Below are 19,637 nucleotides of genomic sequence, written 5' to 3'. Positions count from 1 at the left end.
ACCAGGGAAGCTGGTGGGGGGAAAATGGCCATGACAGCCCAGCACGGGTCACCATGGGCACAGAAGTGGCAGGGACAGAGGGCAGCCCAGTGGGAACTGCAGGTGGAGGAGCTGCCTCAGGAGGATGATGGGTTCCCATGCCTTGGGGTTTATCACACTTTGTGTGGAGCTCGCAGCTGTGGCAGAACTTTGTCCAAATCATGTCCCTGGGCCTGGAGTCACCTGACACTCAGAAGTGTCCATGAGCATCTGGAACAGGCTGCCCGGAGAGGTTGGCCCAGACTCCCCTTTTCTGGAAATGTCCAAGGCCAGGTTGGACAGGGTTTGGAGCAGCCTGGGATAGTGCAGGGGGTCCCTGACAATGGCAGGGGGTAGGATGAGATGAGCTTTAAGGTCACTTTTAAACCAAACTGCTCTGCAATTCTGTGATTCCTCCAAGATCCTCAAAGAGCTGCTGATGTCATTGTAAAGCCTCTCTAGGTGATTTTTGAGCAGTCTTAGGATTTCAGAGAGGTCCCAGCTGACTGGAACTTGCCAAACACTGTCCTAATTTTCGAGAAGGGCAATAAGAAGGACCCTAGAAACTACAGGCCTGTCAGTATTACTTCACTGCCTGGTAAAATCAATGGAGAGCATTATTCTGAGAAGTATTGAAAAATACCTGGAGGACTACGTAGTCTTTGGTCACAGCCAGCATGGCTTCATGAGGGGAAGTCCTGCTTATCAAACCTGATTTCCTTTTATGACAGGGTGAACCCGTCTGGTCGATCAAGGGAAGCCAGGAGATGGAATCTTTTTGATTTCAGCAAAGCTTTTGGTACTGTCTCTCACAGGATCCATCTGGACAAACTGTCCAGCCCTCAGCTGGATAAATGCATCACATGATGGGTGAGAAGCTGGCTCACAGGTCAGGCATGACAGTGGCTGGGGTGACATCAGCCTGGTCACCTGTCCCTGCAGGGCTCTGTCATTGCCTCGTGCTCTTCAGCATCCAGTGACTTGGACACAGGACAAGAAGGAATACGATGCAGGTTCACAGAAGGTACAAAACTGGGAGGAGCTGTTGCTTCCCTCAGAGGTAGGGAGACCCTGCAGAGAGACCTTGACAAAACAGAAGACTGGGCCATCACCAACCATGTGAAGTTCAACAAGAGAAAGTGCTGGATTCTTTACTGGGGTGGGGCAACCTGGATGTGTGGGTGGACTAGGGAACAAGAGGCTGGAGAGCAGCTGCAGGAAGGGACCTGGAGTCCTGGTCAGTGGCCAGCTGGATCTGAGTGAGCAGAGCCCTGGCAGCCAGGAGGGCCACCAGTGTCTTGGGGGACATCAGGCCCAGCATGGCTGGCCAGGCAGAGGGGGATTGTCCTGCTGTGCTCTGCAATGGGGCAGCCTGACCTTGAGTCCTGGGGCAGATTTGGGCACCAGATTAAAAAGACATGAAGCCATTAGAGAGCATGCAACCCAAAGGAGGTCATGAGGATGGGGAAGGGTCTGGAGGGAAAGTCATATGAGGAGTGGCTGAGGTCACTTGGTTTGTTGGGCCTGGAGGAGACTTGGAGAGACCTCACTGTGCTCTTCAGCATCCTCCTGAAGGGCAGCAGAGGAGCAGGTACCAACCTCTTCACTCTGGTGAGCAGTGATAGGACTTGACGAGATGGCTGGAGCTAAATCAGAGGAGGCATAGGTTGGATTTTAGAAAAAGGTTTTCCACCCAGAGGTTGGTTGGGTGCTGAACAGGCTCCCCAGGGCAGTGGTCACAAGCCTGTCTGAGTTCAAGGAATGTTTTGCCAACACTCTCAGGCACAGGCTGAGAGTGTGCAGGGCCAGGAGTTGGACTCCAGGATCCTTGCAGGTTCCTTCCAGCTCAGCCTGTTCTGTGATTCTGTAATCCTAGGTTGGGCAGGGCCTGGTGAAACGTGGGACAGTGGCAGGGGCTGGCACTGGATGAGCTTTAAGGTCCCTCCCAACCCAAACCATTCTGTGGCTGTGATTCACATCCACTTGTGCTGACCCTGCAGGGTCACTGTGCTTCACGGGGACCAGTTTTTCCCAATTTTCTGTAATTCAGGCACTCTGTGTTCAATGTAACCCCATCTCCAAAAGGATTTCAGCCTGGGCAGCAACTTGGTGCAAAAACTGCCCCAAAAGGGGCACATTGGAGTGTTACAGCTGTGTGCAATGGGGACCACAGACCTGGGACCCCCTGACCTGAAGGGTGATAAACAGGAGCCTCAAAAACAGGAACCTGGTTTAGGGAAGAAGAAGAAGAAGGAAGCTGAGCTAATTTAGCTGTCTTGGAGATGGATCATTTGCCACCCGTGAGCACCACAAGAGGGAAAGGTTTTGGACTGCAGAGTCTTTTGAGAAGGAAAAGGAAATCCAATAGCTGGCAGCTGAACGGTGTAAATCCAGACTAAAATTAATGGAATATCTGGTGTTTTTTATGGGAAGATAATTTGCCATTGGAAAAACTTGCTTAAACCCTGCAAATTTCTTCTCCTCCTTGTCCCTGGGCCAGCCAGAGTGGATGCAGAGCTCCAAGGGGATCCTTCAGCTGAGGATAAGAGGGTGGGGGCAGTGGTGTACTCAGCATGACATTTCCACTGCACTGAGTTTTCATTAAATAAAAGTCTTTTAAAAATGCAAAATGCTTCAAAATATGAAGTTTATTTGGGGAATTGCTTGTAATGACTTAGAATATATCTTCTTTTCCATTTTAGTCACTGCTATTAATGTACTTACTATGCACCACTGTCATTGGTAGTTAAGATAAAGTAACAAATTCAGGGTTTTTTTAAAGCTTCTTGCTAGCACCGGGTGAAAAATACTGTTTTCCTTTCAGATAAAATGCTACTGGTGTTTTAATGAAAAAGCCAGATCTTCTGATAAAGTAAACACTATTATTGACCTATGTAAACAAATATTCAGTTTAAAAAGAAATTTCGTAAATCTGACCCACAACATTTCAGGATTAGCTGTTTTCCAGAGCTCTTCCTAGTGGGAAAATTTGAAAAGAACTATTTTTTGCTTTTTACTCTTGGAATAAAACCAAATTTTGAAATCCTGGTTTCCTGTGAACTGGAAACTGCTGGCTTGAACCAGGAGTAATGAACAAGCCACAGTCTGAGGAGGATTTACTGCCAGGAGTAGGTGCAGGGAGCACAGCTCTGCCGAGGCACTTTTTGGGGTGCCAGTGGGGAAGGGGAGGTCACATGCACTGAGCACTTGTCACCTCTGCACCCAGGCTTGGCTCTTCTGATGGATCTGCTCAAGGCTGAGCTTTTCTTCCTTTGTTTTTGATCAGTGGAATGAAAGTGGAGAAGGTGGAGATGCTCTTGGGGGCTCATGGCTGAATGCTGTTTTTTTCTGGTGGGGAGAAGGACAGCAGAAGGACATGGTTATATCCAGTAACTCTCCATTCCCATTCTGGGACTACCCTTGGCAGTGTCCAAAGCCAGGTTGGATGGGGCTTGGAGCAACCTGGCGTAGTGGAAAGTGTCCCTTCCCAACCCTTCTGGGACTCTAAGTGTGTATGGGATGGACACATCCCAGCATCCCTGCAGGTGCAGTTGGCATCTCCAGAGCATGTGCTGAAAGCAGGGGCAGATTCACGTTGTCCCTGCAGAGCAGAGAGACAGAATTTCCTCTGTGGCCATCACCCTGGTCTCAGCACAGAACCACTGGCCATGTGCTGCCCTGTGCAGTCTGTCCCACCACGCTCCCCTCACGTCCAGCCTCGGTGTTTTGAGGCCTTTGGGTGGAATTTCTAAACTGCATTTCCTTAAGTTGGGAATATTGTCCTATTTTCTTAAACTGTCAGCCTTGGGTGTGGTGCAGAAAAATCCCTGTATTGCAATGAGCATGTGGCTGCAGACCTGGAGGACAGAGAGTCACCCAGACTGTGGAAGCCACTCATGGAAGGGTCCAGAAAAGACTTCTGAGCACTCCCTGGGAAGTGCTAAAGAAGTAGATATGGTGCTTAGAGACATGGTTTAGTGCTGAACATGGCAGTGCTGCAGTAATGGTTGGACTCAATGATCTGACTGACTTTCCCAACCATGATTCCATGATCCCAAGTGTCTGTCCCATTTATTTCTGATGGGGCTGGCTGACATGTCACCTGCTCATGCTGGCCCAGGTGTTGGGGAACTATAACCTGAGCACCCCTCCTTGTGCCATCAGTGGAGTTAAACCAACCCACAACTATTTGGGATGAAAAGAATTCCAGTGTTGGAAGGATCATGAGCTGCAGGAAGGGTGAAGAGGCTTTGTTGTTGTGTGGCTTGGGAGGACTCATCTGTGCTGGTCAGTGATAGCATCACCTGACCTATTTCAACCCAAATCATCTGGAAAACCAGCTCTAACAGTGGTTTAATTTTTTAGTACTTTTAAGGCCTAAAAGTGCTGTTCCTTCCCACTTCCTGCTGCATCTCTGAGGATTCTCCCTACTGTGCAAAGTGCTGAGAAAAAAATATTCTGCTTTTGGCAGAGGAAACTAGAAGGTGATAGAGGGTCCCTGCTCAGGCTGCTTCTCATCTGCAGGGGTAGAACTGGGCTGGGGGGTACCTGGATTTGGGATTGAGAGGGGGAAAACCCAGTTTGCCTGATGGATGGAAGAGTCCCCATTCATAGCTGGAGACATTTCCTGTGCTGGGCACCTCAAGGTGCCACCTCAAATCCTAGGGTCAGTTTTGTGCCCCTCATGAAAATTAAGACATTGAGGGGCTGGAGCATTTCCAAAGAAGGGAATGGAGCTGGGGAAGGGTCTGGAGCACCAGGAGAGGCTGAGGGAGCTGGGGGGGCTCAGACTGGAGAAGAGGAGGCTCAGGAGGGACCTTCTGGCTCTGCACAAAAGAGGGCAGCCAGGTGGGGGTTGGGCTCTGCCCCCAAGGAGCAAGAGACAGGACAAAGGGAAGCAGCTTCAAGATGTGCCAGGGGAGGTTTAGATTGGATATTAGGGAAAATTCCTTCATGGAAAGAATGGTCAGGCATTGGACCAGGGCAGTGGTGGAATCACCATCCCTGGAGATGTTAAAAAAATGTGTGGATGTGGCACTTGTAAATGTGGTTTAGTAATGCACATGGTTTTGCAGCTGGGCTGAGGGTTGCACTTGATGATCTTGGAGGTAATTTCCAACCTTAACATTCTGTGATTCCATGATTCTGGATGGGGGCCAGGGAGAAGTGGGCAGTGGGTGGGGAGCAGTTGGGTGGAGGGACCAGTACCTGTGTCCCCTGGCTGAAATGTGGCCAAAAGGCTCACGGTGGGATGTTCTCTAGCCCTGCAGCCCTGGGCTAGCTCCTCTCCTGTTTCCCTGTCTCCATCTTCAGTCCTTTCATCAGCATCCAGTGATTCCATGTTTCACCTTCCTTCCACAGAGACACTGATGGACTCCACAACGGCGACAGCAGAGCTGGGCTGGACAGTGCATCCTCCATCAGGGGTAAGGCATCACCTTCTGGGCACTTGGAGCTGCTCTGAGGTCTCTTCTGCATGTGAATGTGGCAGGCTTGGCCCAGAAAAAGCTAGGCACTGATGCAAAGTGCCTTGGCCATGTGGGAAGAGCACAAAAGGAGGTTGAGGTTTCCAGTAGCCTTCTAGGAGATGATACTCCAAAAAATACCCTAGTGTTGCTGGGATGTAATTCCCACCACAAACCAGTGTGGTGGTAGAGGGATCATACTCTCCATAGAGCTGGCCTGCAGCCACCTAAAAATGAGGAGAGCAAGAAACAACATGCCAAGGCCACCATCATTTGTCCCCAATGTCTCACTTGTTACTCCATTGCCTGTCACTTGTAGCAGGATGAGGGCATTAGGCTCTGGTCCTGACTGGACTGTCCAGCATCCCTGGCATCCCACAGGGAGATATTTGCTGGCTCAGCAGAACAGTCTGTCTTTACCAGGGCCAGGTGTACCCTGAGACACATCTGAAGACTACCCTGAAGAAGCTCCTTTAAAGAAGAGCTTGGGCAAGGCAGTGCATCAGGTTCATCCCCCAGAGGGTGCTGGCACTGCCCAGGCTCCTCAGGGAATGGGCACTGCCCCAAGGCTGACAGAGCTCCAGGAGGGTTTGGGCAATGCTCTCAGGGATGCACGGGGTGGGATTGTTGGGGTGTCCTGGGAAGGGTCAGGAGTTGGACTCAGTGATCCCTGTGGGTTCCTTCCAACTCAGAACATTGTGATTTCTGTACCCTTCCACTCATGGGAGAAAACCAGAGGGTTTTTTGTAGATGTTCTCCTGCCCCTGTAGAAATTCAAACACAGCCAACTCCGTGTCTCACATGGGGGATCAAGGTGCTCCAGAGCATCCTGCCCACCTCTGGCTGTGATGACCAGCAGCAGCCACAGTGCCCAACTCTCCCAGACCTGCTCCCTTGCACTTGGGTGGCCCAGTCCAGCCTGGAGATGCTTCCTAAGCCCGTGTATGGCAGTGGTGGCTCAGACTCCATCCTGCCTTCCATCCACCCTCTGCAGGGGCTGGATGAAGACATTTCTGTGGACCTCAGCCCCGGGCTGACAGCATGCCCTCAATCTGAGCTGACTTGGCAGAAGAAAAGAAGCATCCAAGAAAAGCCTGGTCTGGGGAGAGAGATTAAACCGAGCCGGAGCAGCGTGGCCGTGGTGCCCATCACCATGATAAAGGGCAGAGCTGCCCCAGCCCCTCCAGTGCCCGCCGAGGGGGATGACGGGCACACAATGGGGGGGAGCAGAGGTCAAGTCTTTTTCTCTCGTGGCCCAGCCTTTCTTGTTTGTGGTGTTCCCATATGTGAAGCACGCCCTGCTCCCGCTCCCCAGCCCGGCTGTAATGAGGCCGGGGCCTGCTGGAAGCCTCTCCCGGGGTTATTGTGCTGCTGCCTTCTTTTGAGCTCCCGGCATGTTAATTAGAGAGCCAGGAGAAAAGGAGAGGCTTCTAATTAAGCGTCGAGGAAGCGCAGGGGCTGGTGCACAGGGGTGACTTTCTCTCCCATCTGGGAAAAGGGAAGTCTGGAGCGGCAGGGATGTGGGAGGATGCTGTGGGATGTGGGAAGGTGCTGTGGGATGTGGGAGGGTGCTGGAGCTGCCCAGCCTGGCTCCCAGGGTGCTCCCAGCTCCCCCATCAGGGTGGAGATGCCCATCTGGACAGTGCAGTGCAGTCCCAATGGTTGATGGGATCACCTCCTGTCTCCAGCTCTGGGCAGGGCCCTCAGGGGAGGATATGGGCACGTCATGCCCTGCTCTGCGCTCATCATGGGTGACAATTCTGTGGTGCCTTCATGGTCTCATGTCCACGGGCAGGACAAGGCAGTGCATCCCACTCAGAGGTGACTGGCCAGGCTGGGTGCAGCCAGCATCACCTGGAAGACAGAAGCTTCTGTGTGCTCCTTTTTGGGGATTATTAGAGACCTCAAAGCCCAAACAGTTGCTGTGTGTCTGGCTCTGAAGCTCTTGTGCCATTCATGGATGCCCTCAAGCCCTGCCTCCAGCATCTCCTGTTCATCCCAAGCCTTGGAGTCCCTCATACCACCGTGTGCTGCTCCTGCCTGACCAAGGCTGAGCTCTCTGGGCTTACCCTCCCTGGGGGGCTAGGTAGGTGTGTGCAGGGTCCATTGGTCTTGGTGGCTGCCAAGGTGAGTGTCTGGAATTGTCCAGGTGAGGCAGAGCCACATCAAAGGCAGGGCAAGGGAAGGAATTGCTTCTGCATGCCTTGTCCTTGATTCCCTCAGCCCCCTCCCAACCAGTGCCCTGAAAAGCAGGGAGATCCCGCAATTTTCCACTAACACACCAAATTTATTTCTGGAAAACAAAGCAAATGCTCTGGCTGTGTTTTGTGAGGATGCTCTTCTTGTCCCCCAGCCCTGGCAGCAGATTTATAGGCAGTGCCAATCCAAAGTGGTTGGAGCTGTTGGGAATCTTCCCTGACAGCCTTCTGTTGGGCTGTGAGCCTTGATATGTGAGGAGCAATCTGTCTCCCATCTCCTGAGCCTCTCTCCCCAGTCTTGGGTGCCCTTGTGAGCCCTTCACAACCTGAGAGGCTGGAGGTGCTCTGCTCCTTCGGGATTGTCCCTGGATTTGGTGCTGGTGCTGGATCTGGATCTGGGCTCTGCTTCTGCCCTGCCTGGGTGTTGTGATCCTACATCCAAGGCAGGGTTTGCTTGGGGTGTAACATCCATGGGAAACAGCTCGGCTTCCACTTGAGCAGGTTTATGGACAAATTCAGAAGGAGCAGTTCCAGCTGGCCAGGACTGTGTCACATGCCAGCAGGACTCTGATCCCTGCTGCCAACAGCCACACGGGTGCCCGGGGTGGGGATGGGACTGCAGGGAGGTGCTCTGCACTCTGTCAGGGGCTGGGCAGAGGGAGATGCTCTGTGAACTGAGGATTCTCCTCCCACATATACCCTTCCCTGTTGGTGCTCCCCACAGAGGAGCAGTGGCCTGTTACAAGCTGCAGCTCATGCCTTGCATCCCCCACTCTGAAGCATCCCCATCCTCCACAGAATGGAGGCAGCAAGTGCTGGAGTATTTGGGAAAAAACAGCCTGGGAAAAGGGCAGAGAGCTAGAGAAGGCCAGGACATGTCACAGCAGCTCTGAGCTCTGTGGGGACCCAAGGGGACAGCTGGAACTGTGTCGAGGGGGTTTAGACTGGGTGTTAGGAAAAGGTTCTTCCCTGAAAGGGTGCTGGGGCACTGACCAGATTCCCCAGGGAATGGACACAGCCCCAAGGCTGCCACATCTCTGGGGGTGTTTGGACACCACTCTCAAGCAGAGTGGGGGATTGTTAGGGTGACTGTGCGGGACCAGGAGGTTGACTTGATGATCCTCGTGGGTCCCTTCCAGCTCAGGGTATTCTCTTCTGTAACTCTGCAGAGCTTCCTCCAGAGCTGGCAGAGTCAGTCAGCTGGGGGAGCTTCCCATGGGGAAATCTGTCAGCTCTGAGCTGTCTTGCTGAGAAGGATGTTGCTGTCATGGCACAGCTCATAGGCATGTCTGCCTTCCATAGATCCAGTTCAGGACAGCTGGGGCTGGGACCTGAGCACACCTGCTGGAGAAACCCCAAAGCATTTGACCCTCAGAGGGGCAGGGATGAGGGCTCCAGTGGGACTTATCCAGCAGCTCCCTTTTTGGGAACACGGCGGGATTTGCCACGGTCCCATCCTCTTCCTGGGAAGAGGCACAGGCTACAGCCAGCCAGTGAGGAAACCAGCTCCTGTCTGCCATGTCTGTAACCTAGTGGCACTGGTGGGAATCCCTGTGCTAAAGGCACCGTGTTCCTGTTCCAGAGGCACAGCCTTGGGCACAGCCCGTACTAAAACCATTTCTGCAGAACAGTGGCCTTGCAGTCCCAGCAGCAGCAGCAGAGAAGCTTGACCCTGAATCCAGGCATGGACCATGGTGCTGGTGGCAACGAGGTAGCCCTAAGGGGCCCCTTTGTCCCCACGGTGTGTTGTGGGTCAAGCTCTGCCCAGGCAGGTACAGGGCACCTGCAGGGGGTGCTGGGATGAGGTGCTGGGCACTCTGGGACAGCCTGTGGGGCGGGGTGGGCACGGAGAGGGGTGGCTGGTGCTGGCAGAGCCTACTTGGCATACAGTGGGGATGGGAAGAGGTGAGCAGGGTGGGGAGCACCCGTTCAGTGCAGCCCCTTGACTGTCTGTGTCCTGCCCACAGTGGGAAGAGGTGAGTGGGTACGATGAGAACATGAACACCATCCGCACCTACCAGGTGTGCAACGTCTTTGAATCCAGCCAGAACAACTGGCTCCGCACCAAGTACATCCGGAGGAGAGGAGCACACCGCATCCACGTGGAGATGAAATTTTCTGTGCGGGACTGCAGCAGCATCCCAAATGTCCCAGGCTCCTGTAAGGAGACTTTTAACCTGTACTATTTTGAGTCGGACTTCGACTCGGCCACCAAGACTTTTCCTAACTGGATGGAGAATCCTTGGATGAAGGTGGACACGATTGCTGCTGACGAGAGCTTCTCACAGGTGGATTTAGGTGGACGGGTGATGAAGATCAACACCGAGGTGCGCAGTTTTGGGCCTGTCTCCAAGAATGGTTTCTACCTGGCCTTCCAGGACTATGGGGGCTGCATGTCCCTGATCGCCGTCCGTGTCTTCTACCGCAAGTGTCCCCGTGTGATCCAGAACGGGGCCGTCTTCCAGGAAACCCTGTCAGGAGCAGAGAGCACCTCACTGGTGGCAGCCAGAGGGACGTGCATTGCCAATGCTGAGGAGGTGGATGTGCCCATCAAGCTGTACTGCAATGGTGACGGCGAGTGGCTGGTGCCCATTGGCCGCTGCATGTGCCGGGCTGGCTACGAGTCAGTGGAGAATGGCACCATCTGCAGAGGTAACCACGGGCCCAGGGGCTCACCTCTGCTGCTGGGGGACTTGGGATTTGCATCTGGGATCTGCATGAACCACCTGGGAGGGACCTCCTTGGGCAGGGGTGGCAGAGGGGTGTGTGTGCGGGCTGACTGCTTCCCCAGCTCCTCACTTGCTCTCACAGGACATAGCAGGGAGCATGGGGGGCCACGGTCCTGCCCCACCGAGGGGTCTAGGTGGAGAAGGGCATCCCAGGGAACGAACAAACCTCTCTGTGCAGCTGGAAGGGATTGCTCATTTTCTCCACTGGGTTTCTCATCTGGCTGAGTGTGCCAGCCTGCTCGCGGCAGTGTGCACAAGGGATATTTATGGAGGAAGTTCATGCATCTAACAGTTCTTATCCCAGACTCATCCATCCACTGCAGAGGCTGTGCGTGACCTCTGGGTCCCCAGAGATACTGGGTTCAGGGCTGGCACCTGTTACTGGTGCCATCCGTGCTCTCCAGCTTTTGGAGGCACACACGTGTGGTGCATGTCACCAATCTGCAGTTGCCTTCCAAAATACCGGGGCTGTTATGCTGTTAGCTTTGCTGTGTGCTTTTCCATTGGCTGAATCTCTTCTTGGATGAGGGCAGTGGGAATGCACCCAAATGGGTAGAGGGGGCCAGTTGCCTACAGTGTTTTCCCAGTGAGGTGCAAATGGCCCAGGACAGGACATGGTCATGGGCTGTTCAGAGCTACCTGGCCTCTGCTCCTGAACATCCAGAGGTTTCCTGCCCTACAGGTGTTCAGCCTCTGTAGATGTTCTCCTGCCCCTGCAGATATTCAAAGCAGACTCTGTGAATTCCTGCTGAGCTCAGCTGAGCACCATGGAACCAGTGTGGTCCCAGGCCAGCAAGAGACTCAGCACCCCCCTCCCTGAGCTGATGTCCATGCTCCTGTCCAGTCTTACATGGGCTCAGGAAGGTTGAGAAAGGAGCTCCTGGCATTGCTGGGAGGGAGGTGAGGACCCCAGAGCTGTGTGATGGGCACCTGCAGCTGTGCCATGCATGGAGCAAACCGCAGAGTTTGGCAAACAGGATCTTTTTCCTCCCTGTCCTGGCTGAACATCCAAATCACTCTGTGGTTCTGATAGCATCAGCACACTCCAAGCAGAGCCAGGGCTTCTGAGATCAATTATAGATATGTCAGAGGCCACTGCAGAGCCAAGGGAGGAGCTGCGTCTCCTCTCTTCTGGCTGTGAAGGGGTGGCCAGGTAGAACCAAGCACGGGGAAGGTGCTGGAAGTGGGAGACAAACACACTGGAGAGGGGAATGGACAATCTGATTGTGCTCAGTACAGACTCCAGGCTGTATGGAGAGGGCTCCATGTCTGCTGCTCGTGGCTGGGCTGCTCATGCACCAAAAATCAGGTCCTGGTGTGCTGTGGGGATCATTTAATATCCATGATTTCAGCTGCTCCTCACTTAGCCACTGAACCCCTCTTCCCACCGAGCTCGGGCAGATCAAGTGTCTTCCACTTGAAGCAGGGATGGGGATGGGGACAGCAAGGAAGTCTGCTGGAAACTGAGCCCGGCTAATCCCTCCCTCGAAGGGCAGACAGGGGTTTTACAACTCCCAAGCCAAGCATCTGTAGCAAAAGCAGAAAGCCCCAGTGATTCGTGGCAGCTTTTCCGTCTCATCCTGGTTTTTTTCCCCGACAAGACCCAGCCCTGCACAGTGTGCTTTGCTCTGATGCAGCCGGGGTTTCTTGGCGAGCACCCGGTGCCACTGCGAGCCCAGCCAAGAGACAGTCCCCTGCCATCCCCCGGGGCTCCCGGGACCCCTCCTGTCCCCGCACGCCGGGGGGAACAGAGCAGGCAGGAGCGGGGGCCGAGGTGGAGGGATGGAGAAGGAGGGAGAGGCCGGTCCGCTCTTTGTCTGGGCGGCAGCAGCAGGATTTTGGGAGGTCCGGTACCTCGGCAGCTGTTTGTGCAGCCGGTGCTGGCGTGCGCCGGCCCCGCGCTCCCCTCCCTCATCAATCACACCGTGGCCGCCAGCCCATGGTCTCCATGGGGCAGCTGGCTCCGGGGCTGCCTCCCCTTCCCCTCCCCTGTGCCTCCCCCTTCCCTTTTTCTATTGCTTTCCCCTTTCCCTTTCCCGTTCCCTTTCCCTTTCCCTTCTTCCCCTCTTCTTTCCCTTTCCCTTCACTCTTTGCCTTCCTCATTCCTTCTTTCCATGCCCATTCTCATGTGGGATGGAATCAGGGCTGGATGGGACCCCAGGATTGTGCCAGACTGGAACAGTCCCTCTATTTTTCCCTGGCAGCCCCCAGAAGAGGAGTGGGTACTAGGAGGAGAGCCAGACACAGAGCTGGCAGGACAGCCATGGCATTCCCATCTTCTCCCAGCCCTCCCAGTGAGCCCCACAAAGGGCTGGGAAGGGGCTGGTCACCCCTGCTCTGCTCGGGAAGGACCTGCAGGAAGTATCCCTGCGTCCCTCACCTCCTCCCAGGATATATCACTCATCTCCTTCCATGATGTATCCCTGACCTCCTCCTGGGATGTATCCCTACATCCCTGACCTCCTTCTGGGATGTATCCCTACATCCCTGACCCCCTCCTGGTATCTATCCCTGCATCCCTGACCTCCTCCTGGTATCTATCCCTGCATCCCTGACCTCCTCCTGGGATGTATCCGTACATCCCTGACCTCCTCCTGGGTTCTGTCCCTGCATCCCTGACCTCCTCCTGGTATCTATCCCTGCATCCCTGACCTCCTCCTGGGATGTATCCCTACATCCTTGACCCCCTCCTGCCAGGTCCCTACCCCTGCTCCCTGCAGAGGCAGTGGTGGAGCCTGGCTTGGGGGACACACTCCTACATGTGGCTGGCAGGTTTGCTCGTGTTTCCAGGGGTGGGAGGGAATCTGGGCCCCTTTCCAGAAGGAAAACAAAAGCAAATCCGAGCTGGCTTTCGGGGCGAAGTTCTCTCACACACTCGGGTGCCTAAACAGGACATGAGAGGGAGCATGGGGGGCCACGGTCCTGCCCCACCGAGGAGGGGTCCAGGTGGAGAAGGGCATCCCAGGGAATGGACAACCCCTCTGTGCAGCTGGAAGGAATTGCTCATTTTCTCCACTGGGTTTTTCATCTGGCTAATAGCGCGCCAGCCTGCTCGCGGCAGTGTGCACAAGGGATATTTATGGAGGAAGTTCATGCATCTAACAGCTTAAGCTCTTCTAAGCTCGCAGCCCCAGCACAAAAGGATTTGGGGGCAGTTAACAATTCTGTGTGGTTAAGAGATTTTCATTTCGCTGGGCCTGGCCTGCCTCTCCCGCAGGGCCCTGCGAGGGGCTGGCTGCCTGCTCCTCTCTGCTCCTCTCTGCTCCTCTCTGCTCCTCTCTGCTCCTCTCCCTCTGCTCGCTCCCCAGCTCCTCGCTGGCTCCCCCAGCCCCATCCTCCCCGCTTCACCTTCTGCTCCCTGCCTGTCTTTTCTCTCCATCTCCCTGTTCTTTGTCTTCGTCTCCCCCCTTCCCTCCCCTCCCTGTCCCTCCCATGCAGCACATTAAGCGCGTTTCTCCCTCTGCCTCCCGTATCCATTGGCTCTGCTCAGCCACGGCAGAGGCAGAGCCATTGTGCTCTCCAGGCTGGCTGGACAGGGGATGGACGCTGCCTGCACAGCCTGTGCCTGCTCAGGGACAGCAGCTGATGGTTTCTGCTCCCAGCAGTTCAGCCCTTCATCCCTTCTGCAGCTTCTCTCCATCACAGCAGGGTGTCTCTGGCCCCTGCGTTCTTTGTTGTGCTCGTACAGCACCGAGAGTCCTGGTCTTGCTGGGGTGGCAAGGGATGGTTTTGGCCTGTAGAAGCTGGTGGTGACTGGCTGTCAGAGAGATATCTGGTATCATTCCTTGGGGTCACAGGCCTTTCTGAGGACGATAGGAGCCGGTGACCTGATGGGAAGAAGAGAAACCAGGTCATATTCAGGCTGACAGCTGTCCTCTTGGCTCTCTTTTCTGTTCTCTGCCCTTCTAGTCCACTTTTGTGAGACCCTCCTGCAATGCTGCCTCCAGCTCTGGGGTTCCCAACATCAGAAGGATGTGGAGCTGCTGTTGTGAGTCAGAAGGAGGCCACAGAGATGTTCTGAGGACTAGAGCTCCTCTGCTCTGAAGCCAGGCTGGGAGAGCTGGGGGGGTTCACCTGGAGAAGAGAAGGCTCCAGGGAGAGCTCAGAGCCCCTTCCATAGGCTAAAGGGGCTCCAGGAGAGCTGGAGAGGGATTTGGGACAAAGGATGGAGGAACAGGACAAGGAGGAATGGCTTCAGATGGACATAGAGCAGGGCTAGATGGGATATTCAGAAGGAATTCCTGGCTGTGAGGCTGGTGAGGCCCTGACACAGGGTGCCCAGAGAAGCTGTGGCTGCTCCTGGATCCCTGGCAGTGTCCAAGGCCAGGCTGAATGGGGCTTGGAGCAACCTGGGCTAGTGGAAGGTGGGACTGGATGACTTTTAAGGTCCCTTCAACCCAAACCATTCTGTAATTCTCTGATTTTGCAACTCAAGGTGGATCTGGACCTCCCCTGAGGGGAGCCCCAGGGCTCAGCAGGGTCCCTTTCCCTGCCATGATGTTGATGTCCAGGACAGCAGACCTGCCACCACCCCACCGTGTGTGGGGGATGCGTGACAAGCGTGTGTGACAAGGACACTGAGCCATCCTTCCAGCACAGTGGGTGGGAAGCAGCCAAGCTGTACTTGGGATTTGGAGGGGCCCAAGTATGTGCTGAGGGCTGAGAGCAGCTTCCCAGTGTGCTGGAGCAGGGCCTGTCCGAGCTGTCTCACAGTCAGGGCCCACGAGGACGTGATGTTTTCATGATAAGAGGCTATTTATGGCTCTGTGCCTGTTTGGGGTCTGGGCCTCCTCTGATAATGCTGAACCCAGCCAATAAATTGTAAGGCTCTAGGGGTAATCGAGTTCTTCCAGGAAGCATTCCTGGTTGAACTGGAGCAGATACAGCCAATTGTTCTGGAAATGTTTCCAGAGACAGAGAACTGCCCATTAAATGCTTCCAGAGGTTGTCCCTGCCTTCTTACTGCACTGTGCCAGGTGCTCCCACCTCAGAGGGCCTCATCCATCACCACACCTCTATGCTCCATGTGCCTGTTTAGGGTAATCTTTGGCCCATGGTCCTCTGGTAAGATTTTCAGCCAACTTTTTTGGCTCTTCCCAGCCCTTGGCACTGCTTTAGCCTTTCCCTTGGCAGATCCAGTTCCCCACACACACGCTGCTCGTGGTGATCAGACACACGCTAGAGGGGATGCTGAGATTCCCTCTGCCTACATCCCCCCTTGGTTTAACCATTTTGGTAAAGCACTTCTCTGGGTGCTTTTGAAGAATCCTTGTCCTTCCTTGCAGGACTGGGAGAGCTGGGACTGCATCCTTGTCCCTGTAGGTGTGATTTGACATACTTGTACTGTAATGCATACCTCTTGCTTGTGCCCAGTTCCCCAGGGCGTTGGGATTGCTGTATCAGGAACCCATCATTCTCAGTATTTACCACACCACAGCTTCCATGTCAACAGCTAACTTTATTGGGAACACTTTGGGCTTTCTGCTGGGTCATTGATAAAAATGTTAAACAGCCCAGAGGCACGAAGCACATTTGTTGGCTGCAGCAGGAACAGCCCCGCTCAGATCTTCGGCCGCGCCGCGTTTGCCTGCCAAGTTTTAATTCATCGAGGATGTCCCACAGTGTCAGTGGAGCCACTGATTTCAGAATCAAAATATCCCGTGTGTTAGCCAGGGAAAGGCTCTGCAGAGGTTTGGGTGTGTGACATTAATGCCATTATCCCCCGCTCCAGTCAATCTTGTAATTGCATCAAAAACCCACACAAGGCTAATTTGCCTTAATCTGTTTTCCCTAAGTGCATATAGGTTGGCACTACTATCCCTACCTTCCTTTAATCTCTTACTGACCCAATCCTGGAGCTGTCACAGCCTTCTTTGATGGGTACTGACGTTGCAATCCTAAAATAGCCACAACTGCCTCATTTAGCAAATAGCTTTTTCCTCCATCTCTGAAACGCCCTGTTGCCTCACAGCATGTGGAAAGTGAGCACTGAGTGTGCCCCAGCCCAGCAGCCCTCTCCCTACACCCCCTTAGGTAGGTGCTGCCCTGACAGGCAGATTGAGCAATGTTTAACTTTAGTGGCTGCTATTTAACATCTTGAGTTACTGCTGGAATGGAAAGTATTCCACCATCATCCTCGAAGATGATTACATCACCTGGCTCTTTCCCAAGTACAAAACAGGAATTTGTCTGCCTTTTCTACAGCCTTGTTGACAATTTGAATGCTCCCAGTCGGCCGGGGCTTGGTGGCATTGTTGGATACTGCTTTTGGGGTTTCTCCTTCTCCTCCCTCTCTGTCTGGAAAGCAAGAATACAGCGTCTTTCTTTCCATGGCTTTGATTCTTCTTGCTGACCTCTCCATGTTGTGAATCCAATTAGGGCTGTGGTGGAGACTGCAGCTGCTCACTGGGAGCCGCTCCGCACCTGCCTGCTGCTTGTCCTCTGCACATTCCTGTTGGAGTTTGGGCTTTGGGAGGTTGGGATGGGACCCAGGGGAGCTTGGCAGAGCCAGGGGGGTGTCAGACAGGGGGACTGAGGAATTGATTTGCTGATGATGTGAAGCCCCAAAAGATGCTGATCTCACATGGAGCGTCACAGATGGTCCAGGAGTGGGGCAAGAGATGTGCTGCCAGAGGGGGAGATGGACCACTCACTTTGGAATGGGAAATGCAGCTTCTGAGGATCTACACCTTCTTGGAAAACAAGGGAAATTAGACTTCCTTTCTCATTTTGCTTTCAAGACAAGGAATGGACTGAGACCTTCCACAGAAGTATTTTCTCTCCAGAGAAAGGGAGGAGATGAGATTTTCCAGGACATGAGAGTGGATTTTGAGCAGCAGGAGGTTGCAGAGCCCTGCTGTGATGGTGTAGGAAAGACCTCAGCAGGATGCACGAGGTGACCTGAGAGCAGCCTGTGGGAGCCCAGAGCGGAACAGCATCTTCTCATTTATCACTGTGGGCAGGTCACAAATCCCTTGGGTTGGAGGAAAGGATGGAGATCTCAGGTCCAGCAAAAGCCAGCAGTAGTTTCCTGATGGAAATGATGGCCGTTCCTCAGAGAAGCATGGTGGAGTTGTGCATTGCCACTGTCTGCCACAGCTGCTGCTTCCCAGTCCCTTTGCCCCAGCCCCTTCGTCCCTCTGCTCAAAGTTTCACAGTGATTTGGGTTGGAAGGGACCTTGAAGATCACACAGAGCTGCAGGGATGGTCTCTGCCCCCATTCCCACTTTGAGACAGGCTGCTCCCTTCATCCCATTGTGCTGGGATCAGCGAGGTGTGGGGAGGTGAGTGCAAGCAGAGCTGGCAGTGGTGTCCCCTCTGTCCCCCCGCGGCACAGGGACACTCAGTGCTTTCCTGGAGCTGATGTGTACCCAGGAGAAAAATCTCTCCCTGACATATTTTTACAGATGAAACAGCATTTTATATCAAATACCACATTCCTGGTGCTGCTGCACCCATGTGAGCAGGGAAGAGCAGCTCTGGGAGCATCCTGTGCCAGTGGGAGAGCAGCATTTATTCCTCTCCCTCCTTCGTTGGCCTCCCTTTCCCCCAATTCCCCCCCCCCCACTTTTTTTTTTTTTTTCCTGAGAAAAGTGGTAAACATTAATAGAAGCTGGAATGAATAGCTGGGATTCAGGCCCAGGATCCCAGGATTTTAACTCATTATTGCCATAAAATGGAGGGAATGTGGGTTTTTTTGCCGTTATTTTTTTCCTTTGATTGAAAGCGCTCAGAGATCTTGGGGGGAAGGAGGATTTTTCCTTGAACTCCTGACAGTGCTGGATTTTTTTAGGGCAAGAAGAGAATATTCTTCATCGTATGTAACTTGAGGAAAATTGGAGAAAATACTGCTTTTGAGGATTTTTTCTTTCTCATTTGAAATTATCAGCAAGTTGGGCCAAAGCCAAGAGATTGTGTTGAGCATTTAATTTTGGGAAATACCCTCTGACATTCTCTGTGCTGACTTAAAGTTTTTCTGATGAGATGAGTCAGATGTGCTCAGTAAGAGTACAGCTCTTTGATTTTAACCACACAAGGTAAAAACCTTACAGAGAATTTCATCTATAAGCCGTGATTAGCTTAATTAGCTCCAGGGAAACTCATTATTGTTCCCCATATGCCTTAGAAACATAATCTATCACTGGGAAGTGTACAGAAAAGTCTCCATAAAGGTTGGGAAATGGAATCAAAGTGTTCATAACTCATACAATGGCTCTGTTAACACAGAACAAACTTCAAACGAGGTTTAATTTGGTTTAGCCAAGAAAAAGACATTTTTATTGCCATGTTTTGAAGGAGACCTTAAGTTTGGTGACACTGCTCTGTGATGCTCAGTCCTTGTGTGAGTGGTTGGAACTTAAACACCTCCTGCCTCTCCTTCCAGACCCTTCCCCATCCTCGAGGACCTTCTTTGGGTGCTCCCCAAACAGAAGAGGTTCTGAACCACATCCTTGGCTTCTCCCTGCTGTGAGCTCCAGCAGCACTTTGGAGTTTTCCTCCCATAGAGGAGCCAACCCCTGCCCAGCTGACTTGGATGCTTCTGCTGGAGTCCAAGTACTGGGGAAACTGGCTGTAGTACCAGAGAAACTGGTGGTTTGCAGGGTGGCAGGTCTTGACGACTGGAAAATGGAGAACAGGGAATAACATGAGCAGGAAAGTAGAAATCATTGGGTCTGAAAAGCAGCCTGGGAGGGGGAGGCAGGAAAAGGTTGTGGTCAGACTTGGAGCTACTAGCTCTGTGCGTTGGCACCCAAAAGGGGACCTGTGTGAACACATTGTGACAACCTGTGAAGCCTTTCCAGGTTTCTGCAGCAAGATCTTCAGAAACTGAGATCTCCTCCTCAGCGTGTTGAAATGACACCTGCCAAGGTGTTGGCATGTTCAGGGAGTCCTTGGAGGTAACCCAGGGATTTTGGCTTTGCTCCTGGTGTCAGAAACCAGAGAGACCTTAGCAGAAACTGATGTTTTCAGTTGGCCAGTGGGAATCTTGACCTACCAGTGCAGGGTTCTGCTCCCCAGGCACTTGGGCTGGCCCCTTGCTCCATGAAGGGCTGCAGGTACCACAGTGATGCTGCAGCAGTACCCAGGGGTGGGCATCCCTGCACCAAGTGAGGGCCCCCTTGGAGATCCACAGGCTGGAAATAACTCCTATGACCAGGAGCAGATTCAGACTGCATTTTGAGGGACTATCTTCAGGATCTGAGTGCTGACAGTTTTTAAGGATGACA

General features: G+C 53.4%; 1 protein-coding gene across 8 annotated transcripts in view; it reads left to right on the top strand.

The window, feature by feature from the left end:
• Nucleotides 1-19,637, top strand: part of EPHB2 (EPH receptor B2) — a 123,037-nt gene that overhangs the window by 34,009 nt on the left and 69,391 nt on the right. For 3 of the 8 annotated variants that reach the window (XM_062507658.1, XM_062507655.1, XM_062507654.1), the window contains exons 1-3: nt 602-632; nt 5,380-5,444; nt 9,649-10,333. In XM_062507658.1, coding sequence (XP_062363642.1) covers nt 626-632; nt 5,380-5,444; nt 9,649-10,333 — 757 coding nt within the window. In that variant the 5' untranslated portion in view covers nt 602-625. Of the gene's footprint in view, nt 1-601; nt 633-5,366; nt 5,445-9,648; nt 10,334-19,637 lie in introns of those variants that run through there. The other 5 variants (XM_062507652.1, XM_062507653.1, XM_062507651.1 and 2 more) reach the window with 2 other exon arrangements.

Source organism: Cinclus cinclus, chromosome 23 (assembly GCF_963662255.1).
Source record: "Cinclus cinclus chromosome 23, bCinCin1.1, whole genome shotgun sequence".
NCBI lineage: Eukaryota > Metazoa > Chordata > Aves > Passeriformes > Cinclidae > Cinclus > Cinclus cinclus.
The sequence above is the reverse complement of the archived record's forward strand: the minus strand, read 5'-3'. Positions and strand labels throughout refer to the sequence as shown.